At 48.1% G+C, this 26,794-nt stretch overlaps 12 protein-coding genes across 12 annotated transcripts; 9 read left to right on the top strand and 3 right to left on the bottom strand.

Moving 5' to 3' along the window:
* Nucleotides 1-491: 491 nt before the first annotated feature.
* Nucleotides 492-1,502, bottom strand: BJ212DRAFT_1479003 (uncharacterized protein; the record flags this gene model as incomplete). Its single annotated transcript, XM_041339792.1, has 5 exons — nt 492-721; nt 780-870; nt 922-1,058; nt 1,113-1,241; nt 1,292-1,502. 5 exons carry the CDS (start codon nt 1,500-1,502, stop codon nt 492-494), a joined length of 798 nt encoding a protein of 265 aa, XP_041195306.1.
* A 467-nt stretch (nt 1,503-1,969) lies between these two features.
* On the top strand, nt 1,970-3,587 carry BJ212DRAFT_1065649 (uncharacterized protein). The gene is made up of 5 exons (XM_041328978.1): nt 1,970-2,601; nt 2,657-2,782; nt 2,846-2,982; nt 3,036-3,126; nt 3,177-3,587. Exons 1-5 carry the CDS (start codon nt 2,292-2,294, stop codon nt 3,425-3,427), a joined length of 915 nt encoding a protein of 304 aa, XP_041195305.1. The 5' UTR covers nt 1,970-2,291; the 3' UTR covers nt 3,428-3,587.
* Nucleotides 3,588-3,865: 278 nt separating this feature from the next.
* On the top strand, nt 3,866-5,391 carry BJ212DRAFT_1267581 (uncharacterized protein; the record flags this gene model as incomplete). Its single annotated transcript, XM_041330671.1, has 6 exons — nt 3,866-4,141; nt 4,297-4,401; nt 4,455-4,652; nt 4,783-4,915; nt 4,971-5,074; nt 5,125-5,391. Coding segments are annotated over 6 exons (1,083 nt in total), but the record flags the coding sequence as incomplete, so codon positions are not given.
* On the bottom strand, nt 5,336-7,067 carry BJ212DRAFT_1065428 (uncharacterized protein). The gene is made up of 11 exons (XM_041328977.1): nt 6,943-7,067; nt 6,840-6,881; nt 6,675-6,784; nt 6,563-6,625; nt 6,333-6,507; nt 6,271-6,280; nt 6,091-6,221; nt 6,014-6,034; nt 5,907-5,958; nt 5,834-5,854; nt 5,336-5,783 (listed from the first exon to the last, which is right to left on the bottom strand). The coding sequence occupies exons 1-11, from the start codon at nt 6,953-6,955 to the stop codon at nt 5,561-5,563; spliced, it is 861 nt and encodes a 286-aa protein (XP_041195303.1). The 5' UTR covers nt 6,956-7,067; the 3' UTR covers nt 5,336-5,560.
* A 575-nt stretch (nt 7,068-7,642) lies between these two features.
* Nucleotides 7,643-9,125, top strand: BJ212DRAFT_1267094 (aspartic peptidase domain-containing protein; the record flags this gene model as incomplete). The annotated part of the gene is made up of 6 exons (XM_041330632.1): nt 7,643-7,809; nt 7,860-8,029; nt 8,080-8,279; nt 8,331-8,594; nt 8,652-8,823; nt 8,875-9,125. The coding sequence occupies 6 exons, from the start codon at nt 7,643-7,645 to the stop codon at nt 9,123-9,125; spliced, it is 1,224 nt and encodes a 407-aa protein (XP_041195302.1).
* Nucleotides 9,126-11,587: 2,462 nt separating this feature from the next.
* Nucleotides 11,588-12,412, top strand: BJ212DRAFT_1065274 (uncharacterized protein). Its single transcript, XM_041328976.1, has 3 exons — nt 11,588-11,686; nt 11,911-12,170; nt 12,223-12,412. Exons 2-3 carry the CDS (start codon nt 11,944-11,946, stop codon nt 12,302-12,304), a joined length of 309 nt encoding a protein of 102 aa, XP_041195301.1. The 5' UTR covers nt 11,588-11,686; nt 11,911-11,943; the 3' UTR covers nt 12,305-12,412.
* A 1,496-nt stretch (nt 12,413-13,908) lies between these two features.
* On the top strand, nt 13,909-15,441 carry BJ212DRAFT_1267765 (aspartic peptidase domain-containing protein; the record flags this gene model as incomplete). Its single annotated transcript, XM_041330678.1, has 7 exons — nt 13,909-14,075; nt 14,123-14,292; nt 14,349-14,548; nt 14,600-14,869; nt 14,937-15,108; nt 15,160-15,303; nt 15,350-15,441. The coding sequence occupies 7 exons, from the start codon at nt 13,909-13,911 to the stop codon at nt 15,439-15,441; spliced, it is 1,215 nt and encodes a 404-aa protein (XP_041195300.1).
* Nucleotides 15,442-15,682: 241 nt separating this feature from the next.
* Nucleotides 15,683-16,854, top strand: BJ212DRAFT_1342876 (glyoxalase-like domain-containing protein). The gene is made up of 4 exons (XM_041335207.1): nt 15,683-15,804; nt 15,857-15,908; nt 15,970-16,320; nt 16,376-16,854. Exons 1-4 carry the CDS (start codon nt 15,698-15,700, stop codon nt 16,736-16,738), a joined length of 873 nt encoding a protein of 290 aa, XP_041195299.1. The 5' UTR covers nt 15,683-15,697; the 3' UTR covers nt 16,739-16,854.
* Nucleotides 16,855-16,897: 43 nt separating this feature from the next.
* On the bottom strand, nt 16,898-20,636 carry BJ212DRAFT_1342871 (uncharacterized protein). Its single transcript, XM_041335206.1, has 10 exons — nt 20,035-20,636; nt 18,217-19,970; nt 18,101-18,159; nt 17,983-18,053; nt 17,838-17,932; nt 17,710-17,790; nt 17,563-17,656; nt 17,351-17,506; nt 17,192-17,299; nt 16,898-17,125 (listed from the first exon to the last, which is right to left on the bottom strand). The coding sequence occupies exons 1-10, from the start codon at nt 20,509-20,511 to the stop codon at nt 17,006-17,008; spliced, it is 3,015 nt and encodes a 1,004-aa protein (XP_041195298.1). The 5' UTR covers nt 20,512-20,636; the 3' UTR covers nt 16,898-17,005.
* Nucleotides 20,637-20,805: 169 nt separating this feature from the next.
* Nucleotides 20,806-21,108, top strand: BJ212DRAFT_1267426 (cytochrome C oxidase copper chaperone-domain-containing protein; the record flags this gene model as incomplete). The annotated part of the gene is made up of 2 exons (XM_041330661.1): nt 20,806-20,918; nt 20,976-21,108. Coding segments are annotated over 2 exons (246 nt in total), but the record flags the coding sequence as incomplete, so codon positions are not given.
* Nucleotides 21,109-23,779: 2,671 nt separating this feature from the next.
* BJ212DRAFT_1064938 (Cerato-platanin) lies at nt 23,780-24,549 on the top strand. The gene is made up of 3 exons (XM_041328975.1): nt 23,780-23,844; nt 23,900-24,392; nt 24,455-24,549. The coding sequence occupies exon 2, from the start codon at nt 23,934-23,936 to the stop codon at nt 24,375-24,377; it is 444 nt and encodes a 147-aa protein (XP_041195296.1). The 5' UTR covers nt 23,780-23,844; nt 23,900-23,933; the 3' UTR covers nt 24,378-24,392; nt 24,455-24,549.
* A 214-nt stretch (nt 24,550-24,763) lies between these two features.
* BJ212DRAFT_1342858 (uncharacterized protein) lies at nt 24,764-26,784 on the top strand. Its single transcript, XM_041335205.1, has 5 exons — nt 24,764-25,057; nt 25,108-25,704; nt 25,752-25,796; nt 25,848-26,154; nt 26,202-26,784. The coding sequence occupies exons 1-5, from the start codon at nt 24,884-24,886 to the stop codon at nt 26,363-26,365; spliced, it is 1,287 nt and encodes a 428-aa protein (XP_041195295.1). The 5' UTR covers nt 24,764-24,883; the 3' UTR covers nt 26,366-26,784.
* The last annotated feature ends 10 nt before the right edge of the window (nt 26,785-26,794 follow it).

Genomic DNA, 26,794 nt, shown 5'->3' with positions numbered 1-26,794 from the left:
CGCTCTAAGTCTCCCATTGCGAGAAACGGTCAATTCAAATCCGAATTGCGACCAAACTCCCCTGAGTCATATTATGTTCTCCCCCTTTCTACAGACCCGGGGACAGATGATATTTGGATGACGCCGTTGCCTTCTCTACCATGCCTCGGTGATAAGTTTGTATGGCAATTCCTAATTCAAAATACTAGTAAAGGAGATGCTCCGACGAGTCCATTTCAGAAATTGTTACTGCACATTACCACCGTAGTAGCTACCTGGACTTAGTACGGAACATTCATTCGGCTAGCCTATGCCAGTCTATTAGTGAAAACTGTATCAAAATGCGACTTGAAGATACGCTATCATGTGTTTTGCAAACGATATCATTAATTTATTTAGCAGAGATAATCCGGCTTTGCAACATGTTCAAGGACATTCGTAAGTAGGCTACATTCGTCATATCGTCATCTGCGCGAGAGCAATCATTGGGAGAGAATATATCGAGACTGCAATCAAGGAGGGGAAGACAGGTCCACGTTATCCTCTAAGCGGACCACTTTGGATTTAGGGACAAAAACACGATGTTCATCAACCCAATTCAAGACCTTCTCAAAGTTTCTGCATCGGTGAGGAATGTTGAAGTTAGGAAAAGGATCTTTCACTCCCTTCACCCAGTCATAAGTGAGCATTGTCACGTCCCCACGACACATAATAATCTGCCTCAGCATTTCGATGCAATGGTCTGAGGCACAACATAATAGTAAGCAGGATGCGTGCTAGGCAGGGAACAGTGTACCTACCGAGATGAATGCGGAAGCTTTCGGGGGATTCGTGGAAGTTATGACCTGAGGAATTATTATAGTCGCCCCAGCTGACTCTGCGAAGCATGTCCTACAGGGTGAGTGAGTAAAGTTCGGCCAGCCTCCCTGTATTACAACTGACTACGCAATGGAGTTGGTGAATGACCTCTACCGTTGCCATGTAACCTCCACCATATTCGTCCGGATACCTAACCATGACCGGAGAAGGTTTCTCCCCAGTTCTGAGCAGTTGCTCAAGCGTCATACGAACTGGACGCACTGGTAAATATAGTCAGTAAATGTCTATGATGGAAGTGAAGCATAGGGTGCAACCATCAAAAGATATCCTATTCCAAGCGGCGTCGATTTCTGGAGACGGGCTGCCACGATATATAGAAGGGGTGCCCAGAGTTCCATTGAATCTTATGATGCCGATGGATTCAATCGCCTCGTTTGCTGGAGCTATGACGAATAAGCAATGTCCTGTACGTTGATGTTATCTGTCCACCTACAGTACAGAACTATGTCATCGATCGATGGCGCCCGCGCCCATAGCACGAAGAACACCATCGTTATGGATATCAGCACACCGTGGCTTAGCCATGGCGACCAGCGAAGGAGACGGGATTTTGGAGGAGGTTTTGTTTCTGTATTGTTATCAAGAAGGTTCATGTCGTTACAATTGTTGACAGGAGAATACGATGCAGAATATTCCTTATGCATGGCTGGCGAAAGCAAAAGACTTGAAGTTAGTAGAGTTTCAAGACAAGTACTCGGGATGCACTTGAAACACAAGTCGTACTCGTGGGCAAGTTGGAAGCCAGGACCTAAGTACATAGAGGGGCCTTACTGGTGGAGCTATCAAGTATTGATCTGGAGATTGTTTGTTCTCGGAAGCTCTTCTTCGTACTAGTACGGCCCGCATTTCATGAGAGCGTGAGAGGGCCCTAGCGTGCTATAGTTTTACCGTCGAAGTGAAGTGACTTTGAGGCTTCACTTTGAAAACGTGGGACACGGCGGGAGTTTGGTTGACTTCGTAATACCGAAACACCATGCTGATTTCGCGAAGTGAAGCGAAGCGTAAGTGCTCCAACTTCAATTCAGTGCAGTTCACTCCGCCGTGCGGTATTCGATCGGATATTTAAATTCAAACACCGCTGTTGTATTCTAGCGTTCTGCAAATGGCCCCTGTAAGCAACTCTTGAAAATTATATTGATCAATTCAAAGTAACACCGTCCAATTTGAATTGCCAATCAGCTGGAGCTCAGTTAACGGTAAGTAAACACTGTCGTGCTGCTGATCTTCATATGTCCACCCAGAGTCCTTGGACTTCTTTCGATCAAACACTTCTCCTTCCCCGGAATAATCCTCCGATCCCCATCACTCCATCCCTTCCAGGGGCATGTGACTCTCGCACCGACGGGACTGCTGTTCGATAACCTGACACACCTGACACGCAGCCGATTGGGGACATATCCAAAATTAATTCACTCCTATATATTTCTCGAAATATGTATCGCATCTGCCCTCGCGTGTTCCTAACTATCTATACAACACCCGAGTTCAGCGAACGGATTTCCCCCAAGGTCATGGTCAAACATTCCTCACAGTACCTTCCCGTCGATTCTGCTGACAATGATAGTGAGGAGAAATCATTTGATGATGCAGAAATGGTCCGTGCAGAACCTCATCCCAAGTCGCATATCCTTTGCGTGTGGCCTATGTTGAGCCACGGCGTGTTGATATGCACATCGATGCTATTTTTCGCGCTATGGATGAGCACGCCTTCGCCCCACCTGCATGACGATATTCCTATATACTGTGAGTGAGCAGACATCTCGGATAGTTAACTCATAGTGTTGACGATCTATCACAGCTCCAGCAAGTGTTGCTGTTGACTCCACGGTCGTAAGATACAATGGAACCCTTGACTTTCCTTCTATCTATCGTGGCCCTCCTTCTCCAGAAATCGATGCCGCTTGGTCCAGGGTAGCTCGCGATGGTGCGTCGCTCAAATTTTCCCAGTCATCCTAATTAGTAATTGTTCGCGTCTATGAAACCTTAGTGCTACCAACTCGAATGTCGCTCGAGGATATCCTTAAAGCCGGTGAAGTAGATTCACCTTCCAAGGTCAAATATCCACCCGAATTTGGCGGGGGTTTCATGGCATCCATGGAAGTCCCTCACCAACTCCATTGTCTGGTAAGCTATACTATACCGAAAGTCTCATAATCGTTCTTGCCTCACGTTTGTAGAATTTACTTCGCAAAGCCTCGTGGCCTGAGTATTACGGACCCACAGAAATTTCGTTCCAGGACATACCTGAAGTAGTCCGCATGCATCTTGGTACTTATGCTTTTTATTGATGCACCTCCTGCTCATCGTATACATCACAGATCATTGCATTGAAATGATTAGGCAGAATATCATGTGCAATGCTGACGTGACGATGATAACATGGAACTGGGTTCAGGGACACAAAATCCCATACCCTAACTTCAACACCCGTCACCAATGCAGGAACTACGAGAAAATATTGGATTGGACTGTCAAGCACGCTGTTCATATCCCTAGATCGGTAGTTACTCGTTTGGAAGATACAGTTGACATCCCCGTACCCTTCCACCTGATGCACCATGATGTATAAGGAATATCGTACTGCTTGCTCATTGCATACATTCACGAGTATCTTGCCAGAGCGGCAATGATGAAGAGCTTAGTTGAATTAACGTATTGTTAGCGCATCGATGTGGAATTACATCGTTTCGGTCACGGGATGTCACGATGCATTGATGTTTGTTCTCGCTTGTTTGGTATGTATATGAAGCCTCATTAGCAATTCGAGAGTACATACCGCTTGTTACCAACCATAATGTCATTCAGCGATCGGAGGATACAGAGCGCTTCAGATACACACCATTTTTTCTCTTACAACCATCATGTAGGAACGTGCACCAATACCCCAACCGAACTTGCACAACGAATGGTGACCTTTAAATCGTGCTTGAGGACCCGTTGTTTCAAACACTGACTCAATTCAAATCTCCTGTCTTTATCCGTTCAGTTTTAGGATACATCCGATGCTGCTGGATTGGCCCTCATAATACAAATGGAAAGAATGCGTGTGGCGGAAGTTATAGCTGCCAGAGACACCGTTGTCGAACGCCTCGAAGACGCTTACGTGTCTGTTCGGCAAAAGTCAGCAACGATTGATAGACTCCAGTGTGAGCTAGACAATCTGAGGCGCCCTTCTACCCCTGCCACATCCGTGGCGAGGGATGATGATTCATCTACGCAGCTTCCGGTGCAAGACACTTCCACCTCATTTGATATCCCACAACCAGCTCTGAGAGAAGTATACGTGGAGGACGGTAATGCAACCGCTCAGGATTTTCCTCTTGTACGACGGAGCATTTTAACTGGTGTGGAGTATAATCGATGATATATATTTTCCAGGACGCTCCGAACGGACCTTCCACAAGGTTGCCACCGCTAGATTTCCGCCCAGAAAGCCAGTGTGATTCCAATTCGTTCAGTCCGTCCTTCCAATCAAACTATTGCGCACGTCTCGAAAATTGTTCTGGCCAACACCGCTCTGATACCGCCGACTTCGACCATCCGGTAAGTCGATATATGCGCTTTCTTCTGCCAAGTCAAAGGAATTCGGTCTTCAGAATATTGTCGAACCACTTCCGCTCAGTGATGGACCTGAGAAATTGATTCTTGCAAGACAAGCACTTCTTGCGACGCTTCCTCTCCCAGCTGACATCCCAGATGACGCTCTAAACCCAATTCTCATTCCTCAGTCATACACCTTGCATGAATTCTTGGGCAATACTTCTGGTGTCAGTACCCTATATATATCGCGCGAAGTCTATTCACGTCTGATACAGACTCTCAAAAGCTCGTAAGACAGTATAGAGCTCACGCACGAAGTTCTTGGGTGATGAATGTCTTTTCCTAGCCTGTCAAACTATCGTGTCCTCGGCCAGCTGACAACAGTACTGGTGTCCAGAGCGCGAAGAGCATGGATATCTGCTCACTCCCGTTTTCAAATGTAGCACCAATCCCCGAGTAACAACAGCACATCGATGGACTGCGGTGGATGTGATCGGCACCATGAATAGGCCTACTGGTTTGTTGTCTTCCGTTTGATCTCGGTTTCTTGATGTCGCTCTCGTTCTGGTCAGAGTGCTTCTACAACAAGGACGGGAAGTGGTACTACGCTGGCGTATACAAGGCTTTTCGCATGGACGATCTAACCACAGAAGAGTGGGAGGCTCTTTCAACTGAGGTGAAACAAGTTCATTTTGCGCTATTTCTATCATCATGACTTGGACTTAGACGACACAAACCCTTATCAAGGAGACTCTAGCAGGCCGAAAGAACCTTTCGCCCCAGAACATCTACGAGACTGCACAGTTGTATGCTGTCGGTGCCCTTCGTATTGCGTGTATCGGACTACAGTGTGTAGGATTCAGCTCTGCGATGTACCGTGCGGTCTTGGAACAGGCAGCTCTAGGAAAATGGCGTGGAATAGGCTGGCCGGGACCCACCGGGAAATCGTCCAGTGACACAACGATCAAAGGCAATGGAATACCCGGACCTTGAGCTTGTTCTGTTTTGCGTCGAGGACTCTGTACAACTTTGGAATGATACCCCGTTCTGGCCGTTTCGTTTTATGGACAACTGGATTTGTACTGTGGCTGTAGCAATAAGAGATTCCAGCGCAGAACGCGCGATAGATGTATATGAACTAAACGTTGTGTGTAGTGACAAATCATAGTTTAACCCTCGGTGCAATCCCTTGACTCGACAATGTTGAACCACCGTCCAGAAGGATATGTGCACCTGTGACATGCGCACTGGCAGGAGACGCAAGGAACAGTGCGAGACCAGCGAGGTCTGAAGGGCGGCCAACACGACCCATGGGTTGTCGGGATGCGATCTTTTCCTCGCCTGCGTTTTTGAATCCGAAGGCTGTCATCTTTGTAGGGAATATCCTGTTGAGGGAATAAGCTGCCACTCCAATGACAATGTGTTGAGTACATACCCAGGGCAGATCGCGTTAACACTACGGACGGAGATATCAGGAGTGGGCAGTATGAACTAGAGTTTCTACATACGTGATTTTCCGTGGTCCCAACTTGACAGCCAGTATTGATGTCAGGTGATTCACTACGAAGACGTTCAGCGTAGCCCTACACAACCCTGCCGACGGATATTTTCTTACCTGCGGCCTTACTAACATTATCTTGAAGGGGACAAAATAGCATCAGGCTCATCACGTCGCATAACACGATGACGCACAACTCCATGTCCCATTCCCATCTGCGCTAACCAGGCTTTCCGCGTGGGGTGTCACACTCGCAGTTGATGAAATATTAATCACGCGGCCGGGATCGAGTGCACTTGCATCTTTTTCAAGCCAGGTTGATAGCCTACCTGCTCGTGAGCTTTAAAAATATTAGATATGGAAATAATGCTTACCCAGATGTCACTTGGCATACCGAAACTCAATAATGATCACCGAAAGACAAGGCTTCACTCACAGTAAAACAAGCTCTTGATGTTCACAGCCATGACGTTGTCCCACCCCTTGTCCTCTGGAAAGTTTTCGAATGACGACCCCCACGAGACGCCTGAATTATTCACAAGGATGTGTAATTTCTTCGCAGGCTCTCGGGCTTCCAGAGCGGATATCAAAGCGTCTGTGCCAGCCTTCGACTTGGTATTGTGAGTGAGTATCATAAGTTGATAATATACCGGGACGTCTACATACGCTGAGGTTTGCTACGATGTAGTCTGCGGATCCAGGGCCTTTGGCATTAAGCTCAGCCACTGTCTATGTTCTGTTAGAACTTTGACTGTGCTTGGGAAACCAATGCACGCACATCCTTCAATTGGGATTCCTTCCTAGCAGCAATATAGACCTTTGCACCATTCTGTACGAGTGCTGAGGCAATAGTCTTGCCAATACCAGTACCGCCGCCTGTGACGAGAGCTGGTGGAACAAGTGGTTAGTGATCCATCATGAAGTGTGGCACTGCCATACGTACCGATCTTGCCCTTCACATTGAACAGCGACTGAACAGAAAGATCTGGAATGCGACAAGCGCTCGAGATCAGTATTTAGCAAGTGCGTCAAAAAATTTCGAGTACCGGGTGTGGACATGTCTGTGAGACCTGAGATGCTAGACGGAACCACTATATATCCATGGGAGGAGAAACCGGCAAGAGAGACGATCTAGTAACCGGAAACGGGCCGGAAAACTCCGTCAACGTCAAATTGTATATTTCAGTGTTCACCACAACATTCATGTATCAAAATCATATAGCAAAAATTTCAGCCAATTGGTTGGCTACAGTATCACGGTGTTCATGATCATGAATCATGATATATAGTCTCATTCGGCTTGCATTTACAGTCACGCCAAAGTGCGCGTTTCGCGTGTTGCGCAGTGTGCACCACTTGCCACTACTTGTCCTGGACCCAAACGGGCTGTATCATGCTACTTATTCAAAGTTCTCCGTGTCACAGTCCTCGCCCTCAAGAGACCGTGATCAACTGTGATAAGGCACAGTCTGTGTTTTATGAGAAGTTAACATAACAGAATGTCAAGCCGTCAAGATATATACGAACTACTAGCCAATAGTATGCGGACGACCAAGTGAAACAACCAACGCCAACAGGAACAGCGGTATGTGGCAAGGCGCCATCGAAATTCATCAAGTAGGTGTATGGTAATGTGAGAGAAAAAGTTAAAGGAGCTTGAAGACTTTAGGAGAAACTGACAAATCAAACACTTTCGAGACCTTCTTCTCCCTCTACCCACTGATTTACTCTATCTCACTCACAGCAATGCGTTCTTTATTGCTGTCCTCAATCGCTGTCTTACAGGCGTTGGTCGTTGGTTTGCCACAGCCACAGCCTCTTTCAATACCATTAATGAAAAAAACTACTTTCAAGATCGCTGACGGATATGTTGACCCTGCTTCAATCAAGGCTCATATTTCCAGCACAGAGGCGTACGTGACTGTGATTATTCAGTGTTGTCCCCCACTTATCCGGTATTTAGTAAGTTACTGCGGGGCGCTGCTGCATTCGAAAGAAACGCTGGCATAGCCCTGTTCTCCCCATCGCCAACTAAGCGTGCGAGAATGTTAGGGTCTAACCCCCTAATTAACAATTCAAACAACAGTTGGTATGGAATAATCAAAGTCGGCACTCCGCCGCAGGCATTTTCCGGTTTGTACTCCTCCATATGAAGTCAGTAGGATGCACTAATGGGAGCCCAGTTGAGGTTGACACCGGTTCCTCGGACCTCTTTCTACCTGGACCAAGCTGTGGTGCCAGTTGCAGCGGACACAAAATATACAATCCTCATAGTAGTTCTTCCTCTGAGGCCCTTGGAAAGGCGTTCAAACTGAAGTATGGCGATAATTCCACGGTTACAGGCAATCAATATAAGGACACTGTCTCGCTTGCTGGGTTCAAGGTGCGTCGTTTTCTCGCAATCCTTCGTCTTAATTCGTGAAGTATGTCATAGGCCACTGCACAAACATTTGGTGTTGCCTCAAATACAACCGGCAGTTTCCCGAAGGATAAACCCGACGGGCTAATGGGAATGGGTCTCAGGTCGAATTCCGTTTTTAACGCAGACTCCGTTTTCGAGACGCTGGTTGCACAAAAAGCTGTCCCGGAACCAGTGTTTGCTTTTAAACTTGCATCCTCTGGTTCTGAGCTTCGCGTTGGTGGCATGAACTCTGCATTATACGAAGGTGAGTTCACGTATACTCCAGTAACCAAAAAGGTGAGCCATCAGTTGTAAGCTAGGGCGCTTCTCAGACATCATTTACGTATTTATCAGGGGTTCTGGCAGATTACCGGGGATGCCATTGAGATCAATGGGAAAGGGGTTGTCAATGGATTCTCTGCCGTTGTCGACACCGGGACTTCAGCGATCTTGGGCAATTTCACTTACGTCAGTCAGCTGTATGCAGCTATTAATGCGACAGAAGTTGATAAAGGTTTATACGCGTGTAAGCAGCTCGACGGCATCATTGTTATGGTTTTCTGAACATTTTTCCAAGTACCGTGTAACGCTATGCCAAACGTGACCATCACTCTTGGGGGGAAGTCGTTTCCGCTTTCCGCGGAGACCCTCAATATGGGCCCTACTGATTCATCAGGAAAAATGTGCTTTGGTGGGATCGTAGGCTACGACCTTGGAGACATAACTTCAGGTCAATTGCAATGGATTCTTGGAGACGTCTTCATGAGAAACGTGTACACTGCCTTTGATGTCGGACAGTGCAGAATTGGCTTTGCGGAGCTTGCATGACCCTCAGTTTAGTCTGCCTGACTGCGCGGAAATCACCCTAGAGTTCCTTGCACCACGGCCTCTCAACTTATCGCTCTGCATATGTTTTGTACCCGATTTTATCTTACTGTCGTCCTATTTTACAATTCGCTGCGCCGTCCTCTCTGGAATACATGATATAATGCTTGTACCTGTGCGTAAATGACAAACAACATTCCTCTCATGCTGCAGGCCCTCCAATCCAGATTTCCAGTAGTATTTGGTTATAGATATTCGCAATGTGACTCGGATGTAAACGGTGACAATGATTGGAATGTAGCCAGCGATGGAGAGCTCATCTAGATAGATTAATATAATGCCATGCTCAATGTACATAGGACGGCACGAGCTGAGTGCAGAATAATCAGATCCGTCAGCGAATGCTAAGATATGGAATTTGCTTGACGCTGGTCCCCCACATATATCGAGACATCTGGACTACCGGCAGTGAGAGCCAATTTGGGCTGTAATGAAATTGACACGCAAACACCGTTGCACGTTCAGTCGGCACGTCTGCAAAATGTGATCAAGATAGAGGAATCCGTGATATGTACACAGGCCAAGCCGCCAGATCACGCTCCCATCGAACATCGAGTTCTCCATGAAGCAGACCATGCACATCACTAGAGCGGAATTCTAGAAAGTAGAGCCGACTTCCCCTAGCGCATTTTAAATTTTCAATGCGTGACTGAGGACACAGCGAGCATAGAAGATATGGGGGAGGGAGGTGTATGAGGAGAAAGGGTAGGCGAGGGCCAGGTACACGAATCAGTGTCGCGGTGGTGAAAGCTGATTCGGAGAGGAGAAGGGTCACTGTATCCAGTTCATAAACAGGCGCGCGAGGATCCGAAAGGGGAGGGGACTTAAGTGTTCATATGCTACACTCCTTCGAACTCGCGAACGTAGTTTGACGAAAACAATTTCTTCTCCACTTTGCATTGTGCAAGAACGCGGATGCGTCTACGGGGAGGTATGATTGGAATCAATTTAGAAGACTGGGATTCGGAGATGTGGAAGCCACCACCAGCCAAGCAAGTCAGCACCGCGTCGCAGACCAGCCAAACTTTGGATCCCGCCAGCCGCAAACTCAAAGCGACTTAAATCAACCCGGGAAAAGCCGAGCTATTTAGCTTGTCTCTCATCTTTCACTTTCAATGGCTACTTACTGGTTTTGAGCACTTTGATAATAGCAAGGCCTGTACTACCGCACGATGTTCCGTCGTACGACGCATCTGCAATATTACTGTCCAAAGCAGATGGCTGTCATCCTTTCGACATACCCAAGCAGAACTAGCAGATTTGTAAATGGTATCGTTCTATCTCGCCGATCTTGTCTCCTCACGTTAATTCCTCCCTAGGCTAGTTCCTCTATCACACCTACTGTGAACTCCTGCGTCACCGACCTCCCAACGGCAGACTCTTCCAAGCTCCTTCAGACACCCAATATTGAAGTCACAGCGCGCTGCATTGGGCAACTATGAATGACCAGAGAAAAGTCCTTTCGGTGTTTCCTGGATTCATGTGCTATTTCAAGTTGATCTCGGTTTGCTTTTCCGAATCGCGTCTCGCGTGCGTGATGACAAACAATCACGCATTGTTTGCGCAGCGGAAGTTGAGAGACAATCCCAACTGTGAGTGCATGGTCCAGGTAATGCCCACCGCTGATTATGTGCTACATAATCAGTCAAGGGCGAATATCCAAAACACTTTTTGGGTTGTCCACCAGATGACTTCCAAGTGCCTGACTTAACGCTCCACAAGTTACATTTTTGAGGGCCGAATTTGGGGTTCTGGACGGACAGACCTTATAATAAAGAGCTTCAGGGGGCCTCATACTGTGCTGTGGCGGTGTCTGGCGATCAGCTGTGTTTGAGTTTTAATTGCGTCGGACCGTCCTGTTCTGATCGTGAAGTTTACCATAGTTCTATCACGGGGCACAGGCTGAAGGCTGGCTGGTGACTTTGGGCACTGTTACAACCACCTATTGTAATTGGGTCGAAATGACCGTATTTCGCGTTGAACGTTATCACCGCGGACCCGCCGGCCTGTCTTTCTACTACATGTGTAAATCTCCTCCGATTCGCCATTCCCCATCACGCTAAATTGCGGTGAACGTAAATCCATACCGACAGCTGTATCATGCTTTCTGAAGTTCGTCTCTCCTGTTGCAGGACAATCGGGTTTAAAAAGTTTTCCGACTTTCCGACCTTTCACAGACTGCTCCATGCAGCGTAGCACCATATGGTAAGTTGTGGACTTTCTTTGCATCCGCGGTCCGGCTTTCAGACATTAATCATACATAACGAAATGCCAGGACTTCAAGGGGGCCGTGTTCATAATCGGCCACCAAGAACCGCTCCGGCGACGACTCATCTACGCCGTATGCGCGCCCGGCGGTGAGAAGAGTGGAGCTTCGGACTTATAAGAGCACACTGCGTCACAGCATCAATCCGTGATCGATCAAAAGCACCGCCACTGCACAGCTAGCTAGATCTTGCACCAAATGTTAAAAATTTCGCCATAGGATAGGCAACGGGGACTTGGTAGGTCTGGGAATTGTCTTTCACTCACAGCAAATACATTCTTTATTTCTGTCTTCGATCGCTGACTTACATGCATGGGCGGTTGCTCTACCGCAGCTACGCCTCCGAGATCTTTCGATTCCATCAACGAAAAAACTCCATCCTGGGGACCGCCGACAAGGAGCTGTCCCAGAATCAGTGTTTGCTTTCAAACTTGCATCGTCTGGTTCTGAGCTTCGTGTCAGTGGCGTGGATTCTGCGTACATAAACGCTCGTTCATGTATACTCGTAACCAAAAAGGTGAACCATCAGTTGTAAGTGCCAGCGGTGCTGTGTATTGGCCGATAAATGGTGATGGCATTGGGGTCAATTCGAAAACCGTTGTCAATAAACTCTCCGCCACTTGTCGCATCCGGTACTCATTGATCTTGGGCACTCCTTCCGAAGTTAAACAATTCTACGCAACTACGAACGGCCACAGAAGTAGAACATGGTGTATATATGCGTAAGCAGCTCAACAGTTTTCATTGACACGTTTGTCTGAACGTTGTTTCAAGCACCGTGTCATGCCATGCCCATTACTCTTGGGGGGAAGTCGATTTCGCTTCCCACAGAGAGCTTCAGTCCGGACCCTACTGATTCATCAGACAACACCTTCTATTGGTGCTATCCACGCCAATATTTGATAGTCTTGGAGGATAGTCTTGGAGGTCGGTCTTAGCTGGTCTAGAGCTGTCCTCGCTGACTTACTTTCAGGTCAATTTCAAGTGGATTCTTGGCGACGCCGTCTTCATGAGAAACGTTCACACCATCTTTGATGTCGGACACATCAGAGTTGGCTTTGCGGACCTTGCATGAGCTTTGGTAACAGTTGCCTGACCGTACGGAAATCGTACTCGAGCAGGACATTGCTTTGGACTATGGTGTTTACGAAGCTGATAAATTTACGATTCGGATTTGGAGAGGACTTCTCTGTGTCACAACTCACGAATATAGGACTCCCGTCACCATCGATTCAGTCATTCCGCCTGATCTTGAATGCAATCAATGTGACGCCTTGACGCGAGACCCTCGGTCATATATATCGTGCACCCCGCCCCTCCTGCGATAATGAATCAAGCACCAGTGTATCACCTCTTCACTTTTGAACCACTTTCAAAGAGTCAACACTTAGTACCAGGATTTAGCCTGGCTTGCAAACGTTGGGTGCGCATTGCAGCCGCGTGAGTTTTGATACCACGTGTATTTAAATTTGCCTGGTTAGGCTGCGGCGCTCGATCACATCATGAGCACATTTTCTGTTTGTCCCCCAACATGTGCACCGCCTGGGATGGCAACCGGTGACCATCTCACGAGTGTTTGAAACATCGGGTATGCAGCAAACGCTTACTAGGACGTCATTGGGCATACTGAAACTCGATGGTTACCATCGAAGGGTGGCAAGAGCTTTCACAGTAAAACCAGTTCTTCACGTCGGGACTATAGCATTACCGGATTGTCCCACCCCAAGTTGTTGTCCGAGTCACGACTCACGAGTAGTACTATGTGCATATGTGCAATTCCCCCGCAGTCTCGCGGGCTTCCAAAACGAATATCAGAGCACCGACGCCGGCTTTGACTTAGGTATTGTGAGTGCGTACGATAAACATAGTAGGACATCCGAGGCTCCACATACGCTGGGGTTTACTTTCATGCGGTCCGCGGATATTCGGCGTCCACTGTCTATTGGTTGTTAAAGCTTTCCTGATGCATGCAGCTCCTTCAGTTGGGGTTCTTTCCTGGGGAGTAATGTGGACCTTTGCACGAGTACTGAGGCAAAGGCGTCCGGAGTCGGCGAGGAGTGACTCCACCAGAGAGTGCACTCTCAGAAAGCAGCCGAACACTGGCCGGAAAACGTCCGCCAATAAGCGAACATGAAAAGAAGACTACTGGTAGACTTCGCTTAGTTTTGGTTCAACCGTGACGTTCGCCATGACATATATCATGATGGACTAGAATCGTACTTTCGGCTATTAGGTTCGGTCACGGGCTGGTTCATTGCGTCCCATTCGCAAGAAAGGCAGGACAACGACAACTTCGGTGGTTGCAGGTCGGTAGTTGCGTGGCTCAGTCACGGCGGTAGACCGTCCTCGTGGTTACAGCGCCCATTTGGTGTATTTGCAGTGTGCACGTTCCACACTCATTATAATGGACCGTTTGTGAGGTGAAGACCTCCACTGGATATTTCCTGTTCTTTCACTGTAATGCGTGCTTTATCTGTGTCACTAACGGCTGCCTTGCAGGCGTTGGCGATTACTCTGCCGCAGCCACAACCTCTTTCAATACCATTAACAAAGAGATCTTCTCTCAGGACCGATGACGGATATGTTGACCCTGCTTCAATCAGGGCTCATATCTCCAGCACAGAGACGTATGTGACTGTGATTGTTCAGTGTCCCCCACTTATCAGATATCTAGTAAGTTACTGCGGGGCGCTGCTGCATTCGAAAGAAACACTGGCGTAGCCCTCTTCTCCCCATCGCCAGCCAAGCGTGCGGAAGTGTTAGGGTCTGACCCGCTAGTTGACGACTCAAACGAGCGTTGGTACGGAAAAATTGAAGTCGGCACTCCGCCGTATACATTTACCAGTTTGCATTTCCGACTTGATCGTACTATGCATGACGCACTGATGCGAACACCCCAGTTGACTGTGACACTGGTTCGACGGACTTCTTTCTACCTGGACCAAGCTGCGGGGAAGCGTGCAGCGGACATGAAATTTACAATCCCAACAGTAGTTCGTCCGCTGAACCCCTTGGCAGGACATTCACAGTGGAGTACAGTGATGGTTCTATGGCTACAGGCGATCTATACACGGACACCGTGTTACTTGCTGGCTTCAAGGTACGTAGTGTTCTTGCTGTCCTTCATTTAAATTCTTGAAGTATATTGCAGGCCAGTGCACAAACGCTTGGAGTTGCCTCGTTATATTCATACGAGCTCTCGTCTGAGAACTTTGGTGCGGACGGGCTCATGGGAATGGCTTTCGAGTCCGTTTCTGAGTATGGCGCAAACTCCGTTTTCCAGACGCTGGTTTCACAAGGAGCTGTTCCAGAACCAGTGTTTGCTTTCAAACTTGCATCCTCTGGTTCTGAGCTTTACATTGGTGGCGTGAACTCTGCGCTATATTACGCTCCGTTCACGTATCTTCCAATAACCCAACAGGTGAGTACTAGCCACCAGCTGCAAGTTGTGAAATACGCTGCTTAGACATCTTTCGTGTATTTGTCAGGGATACTGGCAGGTCGCTGGTGATGCCATCGGGATCGATGGGAAAGAAATCGTCAATGGATTCTCCGCAATTGTTGACACTGGGACTACGTTGATTTTGGGCGATACGTCCTACGTCAGCCAGCTCTACGCAGTTATCAATGCGACAGAAGTAGGTGGAGGTGTATACTCGCGTGAGCATCTTGAAAGCTTCATCGTTGTGTTTGTCTGAACGTTGTTTCAAGTACCGTGTGACGCAATGCCAAATGTGACCATCACCCTTGGCGGGAAGTCATTTGCACTTTCCGCGGAGACCTTCAATTTTGGCAAGTATGGTTCATCAGGAAACACCTGCCTTGGTGGTATCGCAGGCAGTGACGGTCTTGGAGGTCGGTCTTGGATTGTTGAGAGCTCACCTCGCTGACATGTTTTCAGATCTATGGATTCTTGGTGACGTCTTCTTGAGAAACGTGTACACCGCCTTTAATGTCGGAAACTTCAGCGTTGGCTTTGCGGACCTTGCATGAGCTTCCTGCCTGATACCATTGATTGAAATCACACTCGAACATTGTAGCTTCTTGGACGCTGCTTTGGACCAGGATGTTTCTGAAATTGACGTTTACGATTCGGACTTAGCAAGGACTTCTTGGACTGTCGTCACAATAGTGTAGAAAACAATTCTATTGCTGGCGATATCAATATCTAGTAATACTAGTAGTTACGAACACAATTATCGTCGCTTATTGTTCTATACTTATTCTACCTGTTCTTGTGAACATAACCATGTCATATACATCACCCTCAACCAAGATTCTTGATCACATCGTACATCTCACACCTCCTGGCTCGGTGAATGAGGTATCGCGGCAATTCCGAGACCTTGGTTTCCAGTGCGTCACCTTTCAAGTTTTGAAAACATCTCAGGGCGAATGCGGCGTGTAGTGTCCTCCCAGGCGGTACACATGCCGGGGGACTGACAGAAAATGCGCTCGTGGTATGACCACCTAACTTTGAAGTATATAGCAAAATTCTATTTACTAACATTTTGGGTGCAGATACTGCAAGACGGCGCATACCTTGAGCTCATTTCCTTCACTCACCCAGCGTCGCATTACCCACTAGGATCGCCTGAGCGCCAGAAACGGGATGCCAATCCTTGGGCATGGAAGGAACCTGGTTGGATCGACTACGCATTCCTCGGGTCTTCCAGCACCTCAATATCAGAGCTTATAAACTCCCGAGCCAAGAAGGATAAGAGTAGGATTCGGTATGATCCAGAAGTTGATGGAGGAAGAGAGCGCAGCGACGGCAAGGTGTTAAAGTGGCGGATCTCTGCACCATCCCAGGATGCTGATCGAGGACTTACTCCATTCTTCTGCGGAGATGTCACACCAAGGGAATGGAGGGTATGTGCCTTGTTTAATACTTATCCGGGGTTGTCTCAGATCGGGGTTTTTCAAGGTCCCACTCGATCCCCCTTCGAATGCAGAACATCCATCTGGAGTACTTGGGGTCGCATACGTCCGAATTTTGGTGGAGGATAACGATCTGTCGGACATGAAAGCGACTATGACGTCGATCGTCGGTAGATCACCTGTGTCTAACACATCGCGAAGAGCAACTTGGGTGCTTGATACACCTAGAACAGATGTTGCTGGAGGAAAACCCAGACTCATCATCGGCGTGCCGGAGACGGCGGACGAACGCTGGACGTTGAAAGAGAGGGGCCAGGGTATCTATGAGGTTGCGTTCCTCGTTAACTCAGGTATGAAGGCGGGGCAAGCCTGGACGCCGTATGGAAAAATTGTTTGGGTAAAGGGATAGCTCGCACAAAATATATGATCTTCTTGCTGAAGGTTGGACAAGCCGTTAAATGAATCCTTACCAGCAGTGTATCGGATATCCTCCAGTTGCAACTTTAACCCAGTCATCGTTCGCCCTAAAACATCAATGGGCCCTGAAAGCTCTCATGAAGCCGGATAATGTCGAGAAAAAACTTATTGTATTAACGATGAACTGAGTAGAAAAACCAAGTCAACGGTCCTAACATATAACAAATACTGCGCAAGCAACTTGTTCACAAGGCGATCATCACCGCCTCTCGCGCACCTTCAACCAGACCATAGCGATAACAGCAACACCAAGCCCAGCTATAAAGGCGAAGAGCACAAGAATATCTCTATAATAATTGTTTAATCCAAAACCAAACAGCTTGTGTGCAGTGATCAGTCAGTGATGCGAAAGGAAAGATACAGAAATGAATCAAATGATACTCACTAGCTGCATGATGAGGGTCGCTGATACATTGACGGGTACGCCTTGCAAGGTATCCTTGATCATCAGTCCTGAACTTACTTCGTTTACTGAAATAGCTTCAAGGGTATACTGGCGGATCAAATGAACATTCGTGAAACGTGAGATGTCAAGTACACGCACATTGAGCGGGCAAAGCCATCGCAGCCACCGCAAGACAGGCGGTATTGAAGCGAGGTGGACAAAGAAACCGGCATAGGTCATTTGGTAGAGTGCGGAAAGAGCGGAAAGCAAGATCGCAATCCCGCCATTGCGGAATGTCGTTCCTAGAAGGAAGTTCTGTGTGCCCAACCAGTAATCGGAGGAGGTAGGGCGCGATAGCAAAAAAGACATACAAAGAGTGTCATGACTAGCGTGTACAGAACGATGACGAGTAGAAACTTGAAGAAATGAACTGCATCATGTGCAAGCCCAGCCATCCAGTATGTACTGAAATCCTAGATCAGACCACAAGTATGGATGATGGAAGTGAAGTAACTTACATGGTGCATACAGTGATAGTGGGTATAATGCGAAGGGGTATCACGTCGAATATCAGACGTGAAAGAAGCCAGGCTGTTGGGCTAAAGGAATCTGAGGAAAGAATCTCTATGAAAAGAAATTGACAAACCTGTAATACCAGTTTGACCTCTCACGAAGGAAGAGGGGTCGTATCTCGACGATATTATAGAGCGCGCTGAGGGATGAGAATGCAATGAGAGACCCCTGAAAGCGGTTTTATATCGAGTCTGCACAATAAAACCATAACTTCTTACCATGAAGAAAAGGCATCCGACTCTGGCCTGGAATCCGGCGATAGTCAAACCAGTCTTGTAGTACAGACCACCTACCACTATATTTAGCATAGTTACTAGCATAATCATTTGTACATACCGCAAAATACACCGAGCACGCAGGCGACACACACGTGCGTGAAAAATAGGGTCTTATCTCTGCCGAAGTCGACTAGGTTAGAGGTCATCAAGATGAATGATTAAAAGTGCGTGCACCTTCTCAAAACTTTCCATTCGCGTCCGCAAAGTACTTGTAACTGCGTCAGGAAAGTTGCCACATACGTGCCCGGTGCCAGATTTTGCGTAGAGAGGAGAGCTTCGACATCCTTCCCTCCGTCGGCCTTCTCCTCGCTGCTGGCACTTAACCCTATTTCTCCAACCGCATTGTGGCTCAGTGGCATGCCGGGGATATCAGGAGACTCGCTCGCAATGTCAAGTAGGTAATCTGCAACGTTGTAACCCTCTTCATAAGGCAAGACATCAGCCCCAGCCCTTCCCCCTTCTCGCATGCGCATGAAATATTGTGCCGGTGCTAATCCGCCCGGCCCCGAGTACAGCGCGCGCCCCTTGGAAAGGAGGTGAACAGAGTCAAAGGTGTGGTAAAGTCGCGAACTTGGCTGATGTACGCTGCAGATTACCGCCACGCCTTTTCGATGTCCATGTGAGCCTTGATGACTTATAGCAATTCCACCTTCACGTGCGAGTTCCTTCAGCACATTGACAACCCGGAAGGCGCTGACTGAGTCTAGTCCACTGGTGGGCTCGTCACAAACGAGCACATCCGGGCAACCAACAAGTTCGAGTCCGATGCTAACGCGTCGAGCTTCTCCGCCACTGATACCTCTACCAGTCCCGTCAGTTGCGCCAATTCTAGTTTCGGCGATGCCATCCAAACCTAGTTTGGAAATGACGGCGGAGACCAGCGCTGCCTTTGAGGATGCAGGAAGAGCTTCGGGGAGGCGAAGGGATGCGGCGAATGTAAGGGCTTCGCGGACAGTCAACATCGAAGGAAGGACGTCACTCTGCGGGACGAAAGCTACCCTTGGATGGTGTCCAGGGGCACAGGGAGGAAACGCGATAGATCCTGTATATTGGCCTGATTTTGTCTTACCAGCGATGAGTTCGACAAGAGTAGTCTTGCCTGCTCCGCTAGGACCAAGGATTGCCATGAGTTGACCTGATTCGATACTGCCGCTAACGCTATCGAGGATGATCTTTCCCCCCCGGATGGTAGATTTGGAAAACAGGGAGGACGGTGAATTTTTTGACGATTGCACGATATATGAAATATCGGACCACCGAACACCTATTCCGCCGCTTTGGCCTCCATTGAAAGGTAACTTTTTCGCCGCTCGTTGGACATACCAACCCCACGCTACAACCACTAGCCCAAACACAATTATTACCCCGACAACAGCGAGTCCTGCAATAACTCCCCCGCTTAGTTCAGTTTCACCCGATGCAGCTGCACCAGAAGAAGTGGCGTTTGTCGTGTCGATGACGGCCTGAGTGACACATTCACCAAAGACGCAGCCTTCCATGGATAAACCCTGACTTCCGAATACTGAATTGATGGTATCCTGTTGAAAATGGCAGGTATTAGTGCCATCGCACGCAACTATCAATGTCCCGGTGAGTCCATCAATGGTGCTTGTGAGGTTTGAGACCGGCACACCACCGCAGAATGTGGCATTTTGGATACAGGTACATGAAAGATTTTGACACGTCCAGGTGCTCGAGGTAGTATTTCCCGAACTGGTGGTGGTGTTGGATAATGTTTGGGTACAAGGCGAAGCAGTGCAAAAGAATTGCTCGACGCCAGCATACATAAGCTGAGCGTAGATAGAGGAGCTAGTGGAGGGCGACAATAACGTCCCGCTGGTGTTGTGCAAGGGTGATAGCGAGCTGTTCAAAGTACGGAGAATGTTCAGAGTAGATTGGAGAGGATACAGTGCCTCCAATGTGGGATTCTAGATTGAAAGAGAAGTCAACTTGGAGACGCTAGACGCTCGAATTGAACAATGTTGCACTAACATTAACTTGACAGCTAAGTTCACTAGCTGCCCACACAGTAGGGGCAGTATTGCAAACCATAGTGTCATTCAAACCAGTTGGACCATCAAGCCCCGAGGTTGCACTTGCATTGCCATTGACCGCAGCATACGCGACCTGGCATGCTGAAGAGGTAGTGCAAACATTACAGCCCACTCCTCCCCATCCGCTTTCGCAGGTGCAATCGGACGCGGTCAAGTTCGCGAAGCCAGACGAGGACGTAGATGGTTGAGCTAAAGAGCGATTCGATCCATCAAATATGGTGCCACCGCATCCTGGTTGTGCACAAGTAGCACCTCCAAAGCCCGGAGGACAAAGACAGCTCGAAGTGTTAGATGGGGAAGTTTCACCATAGTTCATACATGTTTGCCCGACGACGCTAGCTGAAAGGGTTGATAGGACGAGGAGGACGTAGGAGAGATGGTACAGTCCATGATTCTGTACCACTGATAGTAGCATCCTTAATCTGGTTCCACGTAGTAGCTGTCAAGTAAAGCTGCCATTGGACAAGAGTTTTATCACTGCCAGCTCAGGGCATAACGATTCAGATGTGACAGAGTCCGGACTTGGCGAAACAGGTTCCTGGTCCATGTATGTGCCTGCATTTTAACCCGAGGTTTGCCGGTCATTTACATTAGCTAATCGTAAATTTCTCCAGTTAAACGCGTAGGCTCAGGTACTGACTTATAAGTATGTTCCAAAGTGTGAGCTTCTTTTCCTCCTTTCTTTACTGTTTAACCTCTTTGTATCCATTTTGTGCAGATTTCTTCTTGGTGGTCACCAACAACGGCACCGGCACCTGCCAAAGAAAAATATGATCCCACAAACCCTAAGATGAATCCTCTCAACCCGCAAGGTCTCAAACCGTGAGTGCAGACATTTCTATTCGCCATACCGACTGACTTGGACTAACGCGTGAACAGATGTTGCGCCTGCCCAGAAACGAAATCTGCTCGCGATGCTTGTTTTCTCCAGAATGGCAGCGAAGAAGGCAAATGTGCTGAGCTACTCCAGAAGCATGTTGAATGCATGCGAGGACTCGGATTCAACATCTAGTTGCCGTGATTATACTATGCAGTTGTGAGCTGAGGTCATGTACAAGTGCCAGGTGATGTAGCATACGTCCAGCTGAGCGAACGCGCTGGAACTTCGCTTCCTACATTCGTTTTTCTCCCTGCCACGACATAGAGCTCGTCGTACCTCGCACTTCCTCACTCGTACCTACAGCCTTTTCTTTATACCTACCCACCACTCCCTTTTAATCAAGCGTTCTTATGGTATGCTGTGTCAACACATTTTTGTTTCGAAGTTACCCGAAAGTCGTTCGACGTGACCGGCTTCGTTAGCAGGTATCCCACCCTCCCGAGCGGCTCTACCTGCTTGCACCCCACCCCGAGCTAACGCCCAGTGAGAGCAGGCAAAATATACATAGGTCGATGTGCATCGATAATCGTTGATAGTGATATTTACGCGTTTGATCTTATTCCAGTAAGTTTTTATATTCGCAATTGAATGATAGGTATCGCTACAAATGGTTATGCGTTGACGCAGAACGAGACACGATGAAAACAAACAAACCCTCCTGACCTCGCTGCAGCGCTCGCCATCCGCCACTTCTCCGTGTCCGACCCAGTACATTCCCCTTCGCCTGCTCCAGTGGTATCGGTATGTGTGACACGTCCCTGACAGTGCCAGAGGAGACCATGTACATCGTGTTAATAGAGGGCAGCCAGCACTAGACGCCGTATTGTTTGAAACCCATAGAAACATTGACATACTGACCATATGGCAGGCGAGGGAGAGATCTTCGAATGGCACTCTTGCCAGGATCATCGCAACATGGTTTGGACCCGTTTGCCATGAGGAGTGTTGCGAATTCAGGAAAGTCAACGAGGAACTGCTCGGGATAGTCTAGTGACATCAACAAGAATGTCCAGCACTTGGCTTCCCGGATGCACTCTATCGTGAGTCTGGAAGACAAAAATTCGCTCAGAGTGCTTATCGCATCGCGCAGCTCATGCGGGGAGTGACTTGCGTGGCGATGTCTACAATAAGATTTAGAGCAGCAGACAAGGGTAACACAGAACGCAGGTAAATACCTAGTTGGCACAAGATGCAAACTTGTCCTCGTCAGATTTTGGGAGATGAGTCTCATCTGAAACGACGAGAGACGCAAACCAGGCACAGACATCACTTACTGTGCATTTCCTGAGCCAATTGCTCATCAAGCATCATTCCCACAATATACTGATGGCCATGAAGGCGCTCTTCATCACTGTGATATCTCCCGCGAATCAAAAATGAATACACTAGGGCCAGGCGTCGCTCGAGTTTGTACTACAATGATGTGAAAACACGCAAGGTCTCCTGCAACGAGAAGTGTAGCAGGTGCCAAGAAATGCCGCACATGACGGAAAAGTGCATATATGATAACCTGCGTCCTGTGAGAAGGTGGCGGGCATGGCAAGATACGCGGTAGGCGACAAGGAGATCAGGGGTTGATGCAACATGGCGGGGGCAGACAGACCTTTGGTGCTAAGATATACAGCAGAATCTGCACTGACCTGACCGCACCCAAAGACTGCTAAATACCAGACTTTCTGTCGCGTTCGTGGTCTCGTTCGAATAGATAGTGTTGATCATGGCGGGAGGAACTAAGTAAGATGCGCTAGCGTCGTATTGAGAAGGTATTCATGATCACACCGAAGTTTTGAAGTATTTCGAACTCTGCAATGGTGTGTAGTAGACTGCAGCTGGGCATAGGCAATGCAGGAAACACAAGGCCATAAAAATACTCAACAGTTGCGTGCAGGAATTGCAGGAAGGTGTAGAAATGCAGGAATGTGAAGGCTACTAGCGAATTATGCATATGCTGCAAAAGAACTTATTGGATTATTTACATCAACGTTCTTGAATTTATATTTATTTGCATAATTGTATGTAAGTTCTAAAACCGTTCCATTTAGGCGCCGCCCTAAATCCTCTACCTTGCTCTAACGCTCGGTCCAGCCCAACCTATTAGATCATGCCAGCGACAGTGAGCACTGAGCAATGGTTTCATGACCATTTACCTTCTCCTGTTATTGGGTCATTGGAACAAATTTATCTACTTGGTTGAGGACATAACAGTGACTCGTCGGAGGTATGTTCTTGCTTGCACAGATGGGCTGCGATGTCCGAGATGGCGAAATAAAATGGTACCCGGCTAGACTCTCGCCGCTAATGATCCATTCGCATGGGATCACAATAATCCATACTTGCATTGAACGAATTTGACATGGTTCGCCTCAGCGGAAGACTGCTTGCCCTGTCCTTTATTGTGATATACTGGTGTCGAGAACCATCTGCCACGAGGCTGCAAAATGGTTCTCCTGACTTACTTACGCGTCCCATCAATTAGTCATACACTGATTCTCGACTCTATGTCCTTCGCTGCATGGCGGCCAAGGTTCGAAATAGGAGTGCCCATGGCTCACCTACTCATGGTGCTCCGTCTACTACCTCGGAGGAATGGATCGGACGCAGCGCAGGTGCGGGGAATTTGCCTTGTTGGGGTGATCCCATGCCCATGTTCTTTTCCTTTTTTCTCAAGAAGCAGTTCTTGTATCTATATACAACGCAACGGTGAAGAATTGCCGCGCTTGGCTTGTCCTGCGTTTCACTACATATGGACACCATACGAGAGAAGGGATTTTTGAATTCTCACTGAAGTGATGACATTTCAACCCGACTCTGGTGGTGCGGCTTAATTTCAAGTCACCCTTGGTGCATAAAAGGGCTCTCATACAGTATGTAAGTCATTCAATCCACTGCTTCCCAACCTCAAGAATCCTCACCGTTCGGCAAGTTAATCTTCCATTGAAAACTTTGCTTTTGTACCCATGATGAAGCTCCTGATCACTTCCACCATCGCTGCCCTCGCTACGTGCACCATTGCTACATCTTACAGCCTCTCTTATGATACCAACTACGATATGGGATCCAACTCACTTGACACGGTGGCCTGCTCAGACGGCTCCAATGGCTTGGAGTCGCGTGGCTACAGCACTTTCAGCTCTATTCCAAACTTCCCTTACATCGGAGGTGCGCCCCAGATCACGGGCTGGAACTCAGCATACTGTGGGTCGTGCTGGGAAATCACTTACACCAGCCCATCGGTGACCACCACCAAATACGTTACCGCCATTGATGTCGGTGATGAGGCACGGGATGGGTTCAACTTGTCGCAGGAGGCTATGGACGGTCTCACTGGTGGACAGGCTGAGTTTTTGGGGCGCGTCACCGTCACGGCCACCCAAGTTGATGAAAGCAATTGCGGTCTGTGAGACCGTGAAATTAGGGTAAGCAATATATTCTGAGCCCCGTCTAATACAAAGGCATCTCGTACTCACCAGCTTGATAGGTGTGCGAGGCAAATGGTTTCTGCAATCGATGAGTTTTTTTGGTCATCTTCGACTTTCGTGTATGGACGATATGGACGCTCGCAGAGACATTAGTAAGATTCTGATTCACCAGCAACACATGTACCTCTTTTTTGGAGCATTCACAGTATACTGGTCTCGTACAACCGACGGGTGTCAAAGAGTAACAATGAATCGGTAGGGGAATGCATTGTTTGCATATTTCGCGTAATGGCAAGTTCGTCCTTGAGCAAGTTTCCATGCTCTACTTTGTAGATAGAAAGTATTGGTATGTCACGTGGAACGACGTGTTTATTAAATTTGAAATTCCACGCGTTGAGTACGTTGAGTCCGCGACTCCGCGCGCGGGTGCTACTTTTGGAGTTTGCTGCAGTTTTTCTGGGCTTGATCTTTCCATCATAATTAAGACGATGTCCTCTGCAGCATCTGCGCAACAGTTCGTTACGAAGCTCATGACTTCATCACAAAACAGGGCGTTAGCTATGGAGGCTGACACGATTCGGGGGCTTCTGGGTTTTGCTCGCCAACTCCAACCTGGGGACCCAAAGCACGTCGAATACCGGGGAAAGATTGGTCACATATTGGTAGGTCTGAATTCAGGTTCTTTATGTGTACTGATCAAGCTGTCCTGCAGTTCTTCCGTGTACAAAACCTCATTTCAGCGGCAACAATGTTCGACCCCATTTTCTTATCGGCGGCAGTAGAGATAACCACTGTCTGCAAGAACAAACAGTGGGTTGGCATACCTAACTGGCAAGATATTAGAGAGGATGATCCAAGGATCGAAAAGCACCCACTGATCAACAAGACGTGGTATGTTCATCCGAATCAGCAAATGTTGCAGGCCTTCCCTGAGGGTGCCATACTGGTTGCTGAGCCACCCGCTGCAACTGCCGATGATATTCCTTTACTCACCGATAATGCTTCCGTGGCTTCCGGTGCAATTGACAAGCGCCAGCTGCGTGTCTTTGGCCCTAAGTCGCAGGCTCACGCGAAAGAGAATGCCGACGAAGATGGAGCACTGCCGACAGACCAGTCTAGGGGTCGGTCCAATCACCGGGTATCTAAGAAACGAGGGATTAATGAATCTGAATCGCGAACCCCGCTTGCAGGAGCTATGAGGGGCGGGTCGTACAAACGAATCTGTGCAGACACGAGGTCCAATACCGTCAACAAGATGGGAGAAGGCGCGTCGAAGGGAGTGATATATGTGCAACACCCTGAAGCGAAAGCAAGTCACTAACAGTAGTCCAGTTATTTTACTAATACAGGCTTCAGACCAAAACACCGACAGGTTTATCTTTGAAGGCAGCTGGCAGTTCAGTAAGACTAACACGTTTGACTTCTGGTAGCATACTAATTGACAATTCTCAGGCCAACCCCTTGACAGCACGATCGGGTGCCGTCAGCGTTGCTGGTCCCTGCCCTCGTTGTGTCAGGGAAGGCAAGACATGCATGAGAGCCAGGGGCAAGACTGGCCTCCTGTTAGTTTGCACTGCATGCAAGCGACTGAAAAAAAAGTGTGAGTTGGATGTCAACCAACCCACCAGACAGCGAAGAAAGTCTGGCGTGCAAGGCAGCCCTCATCCCCGATTATCGGAGAGGATAAAGGCGCGGAAAATGAAAATGTCCATTCGTCGCATGGGCACTTCTGTGGTGCAGCGAAGGCCGCCTAGAGTCGGTAAGTGCATCACTCGATTAACATACAGTTCACTAATAAACCCAAAGTCATGAGCTATGTGTCAGTGCCCCAGCTTCCGATCCCAGCCCCCGAATCCACAATTGTGCAGCTGAGAAGCGTGAAGAGAAAGATGAGTAGTATGGAGGGTGTGATCGACCTCCTCCATCGCGAGATGGAGACACTCCGCACGATCCTTGATACCGCGAACTGACACAAGAATGCTCGTGGTGTATGAATGACTTGGCTATCATAGCCGAAGTATTGCTGATTTACCTACTTCTCAATCTTCAAGTGTTAAGCTCGAGCGCACAAGACTTATTTGACCCGAGTTATGGATGTACTCTGTGATATTGATTGAGCAGTCACCCTTTCTTTTCAGTTTCATGCTCATGCCTCTTCTTTTCTATGCCTACACCTCCTGATACCTGTTTTATGTCTACGTCGATTGATTTCACTTACCTCGATCTTACGTCATGCATTGATTACTCTTTGCACCCCATGACTCTGCAAAGATATATGTTATGCCAGCTATTCTTCGGGGCTATGTACATCTCTGTCGATTCGAAAGGAAATCAATCGGCCTGGAGCACGACAGCATATGAATGCTATATGCTGTGCTAAGACTCAAATGTGGGAAACC

The sequence above is a fragment of the Suillus subaureus genome (assembly GCF_016647635.1).
Source record: "Suillus subaureus strain MN1 chromosome Unknown BJ212scaffold_9, whole genome shotgun sequence".
NCBI classification, from domain to species: Eukaryota; Fungi; Basidiomycota; class Agaricomycetes; order Boletales; family Suillaceae; genus Suillus; species Suillus subaureus.
Note: the sequence above shows the minus strand (reverse complement) of the source record. Positions and strands in the feature narration are given on the sequence as shown.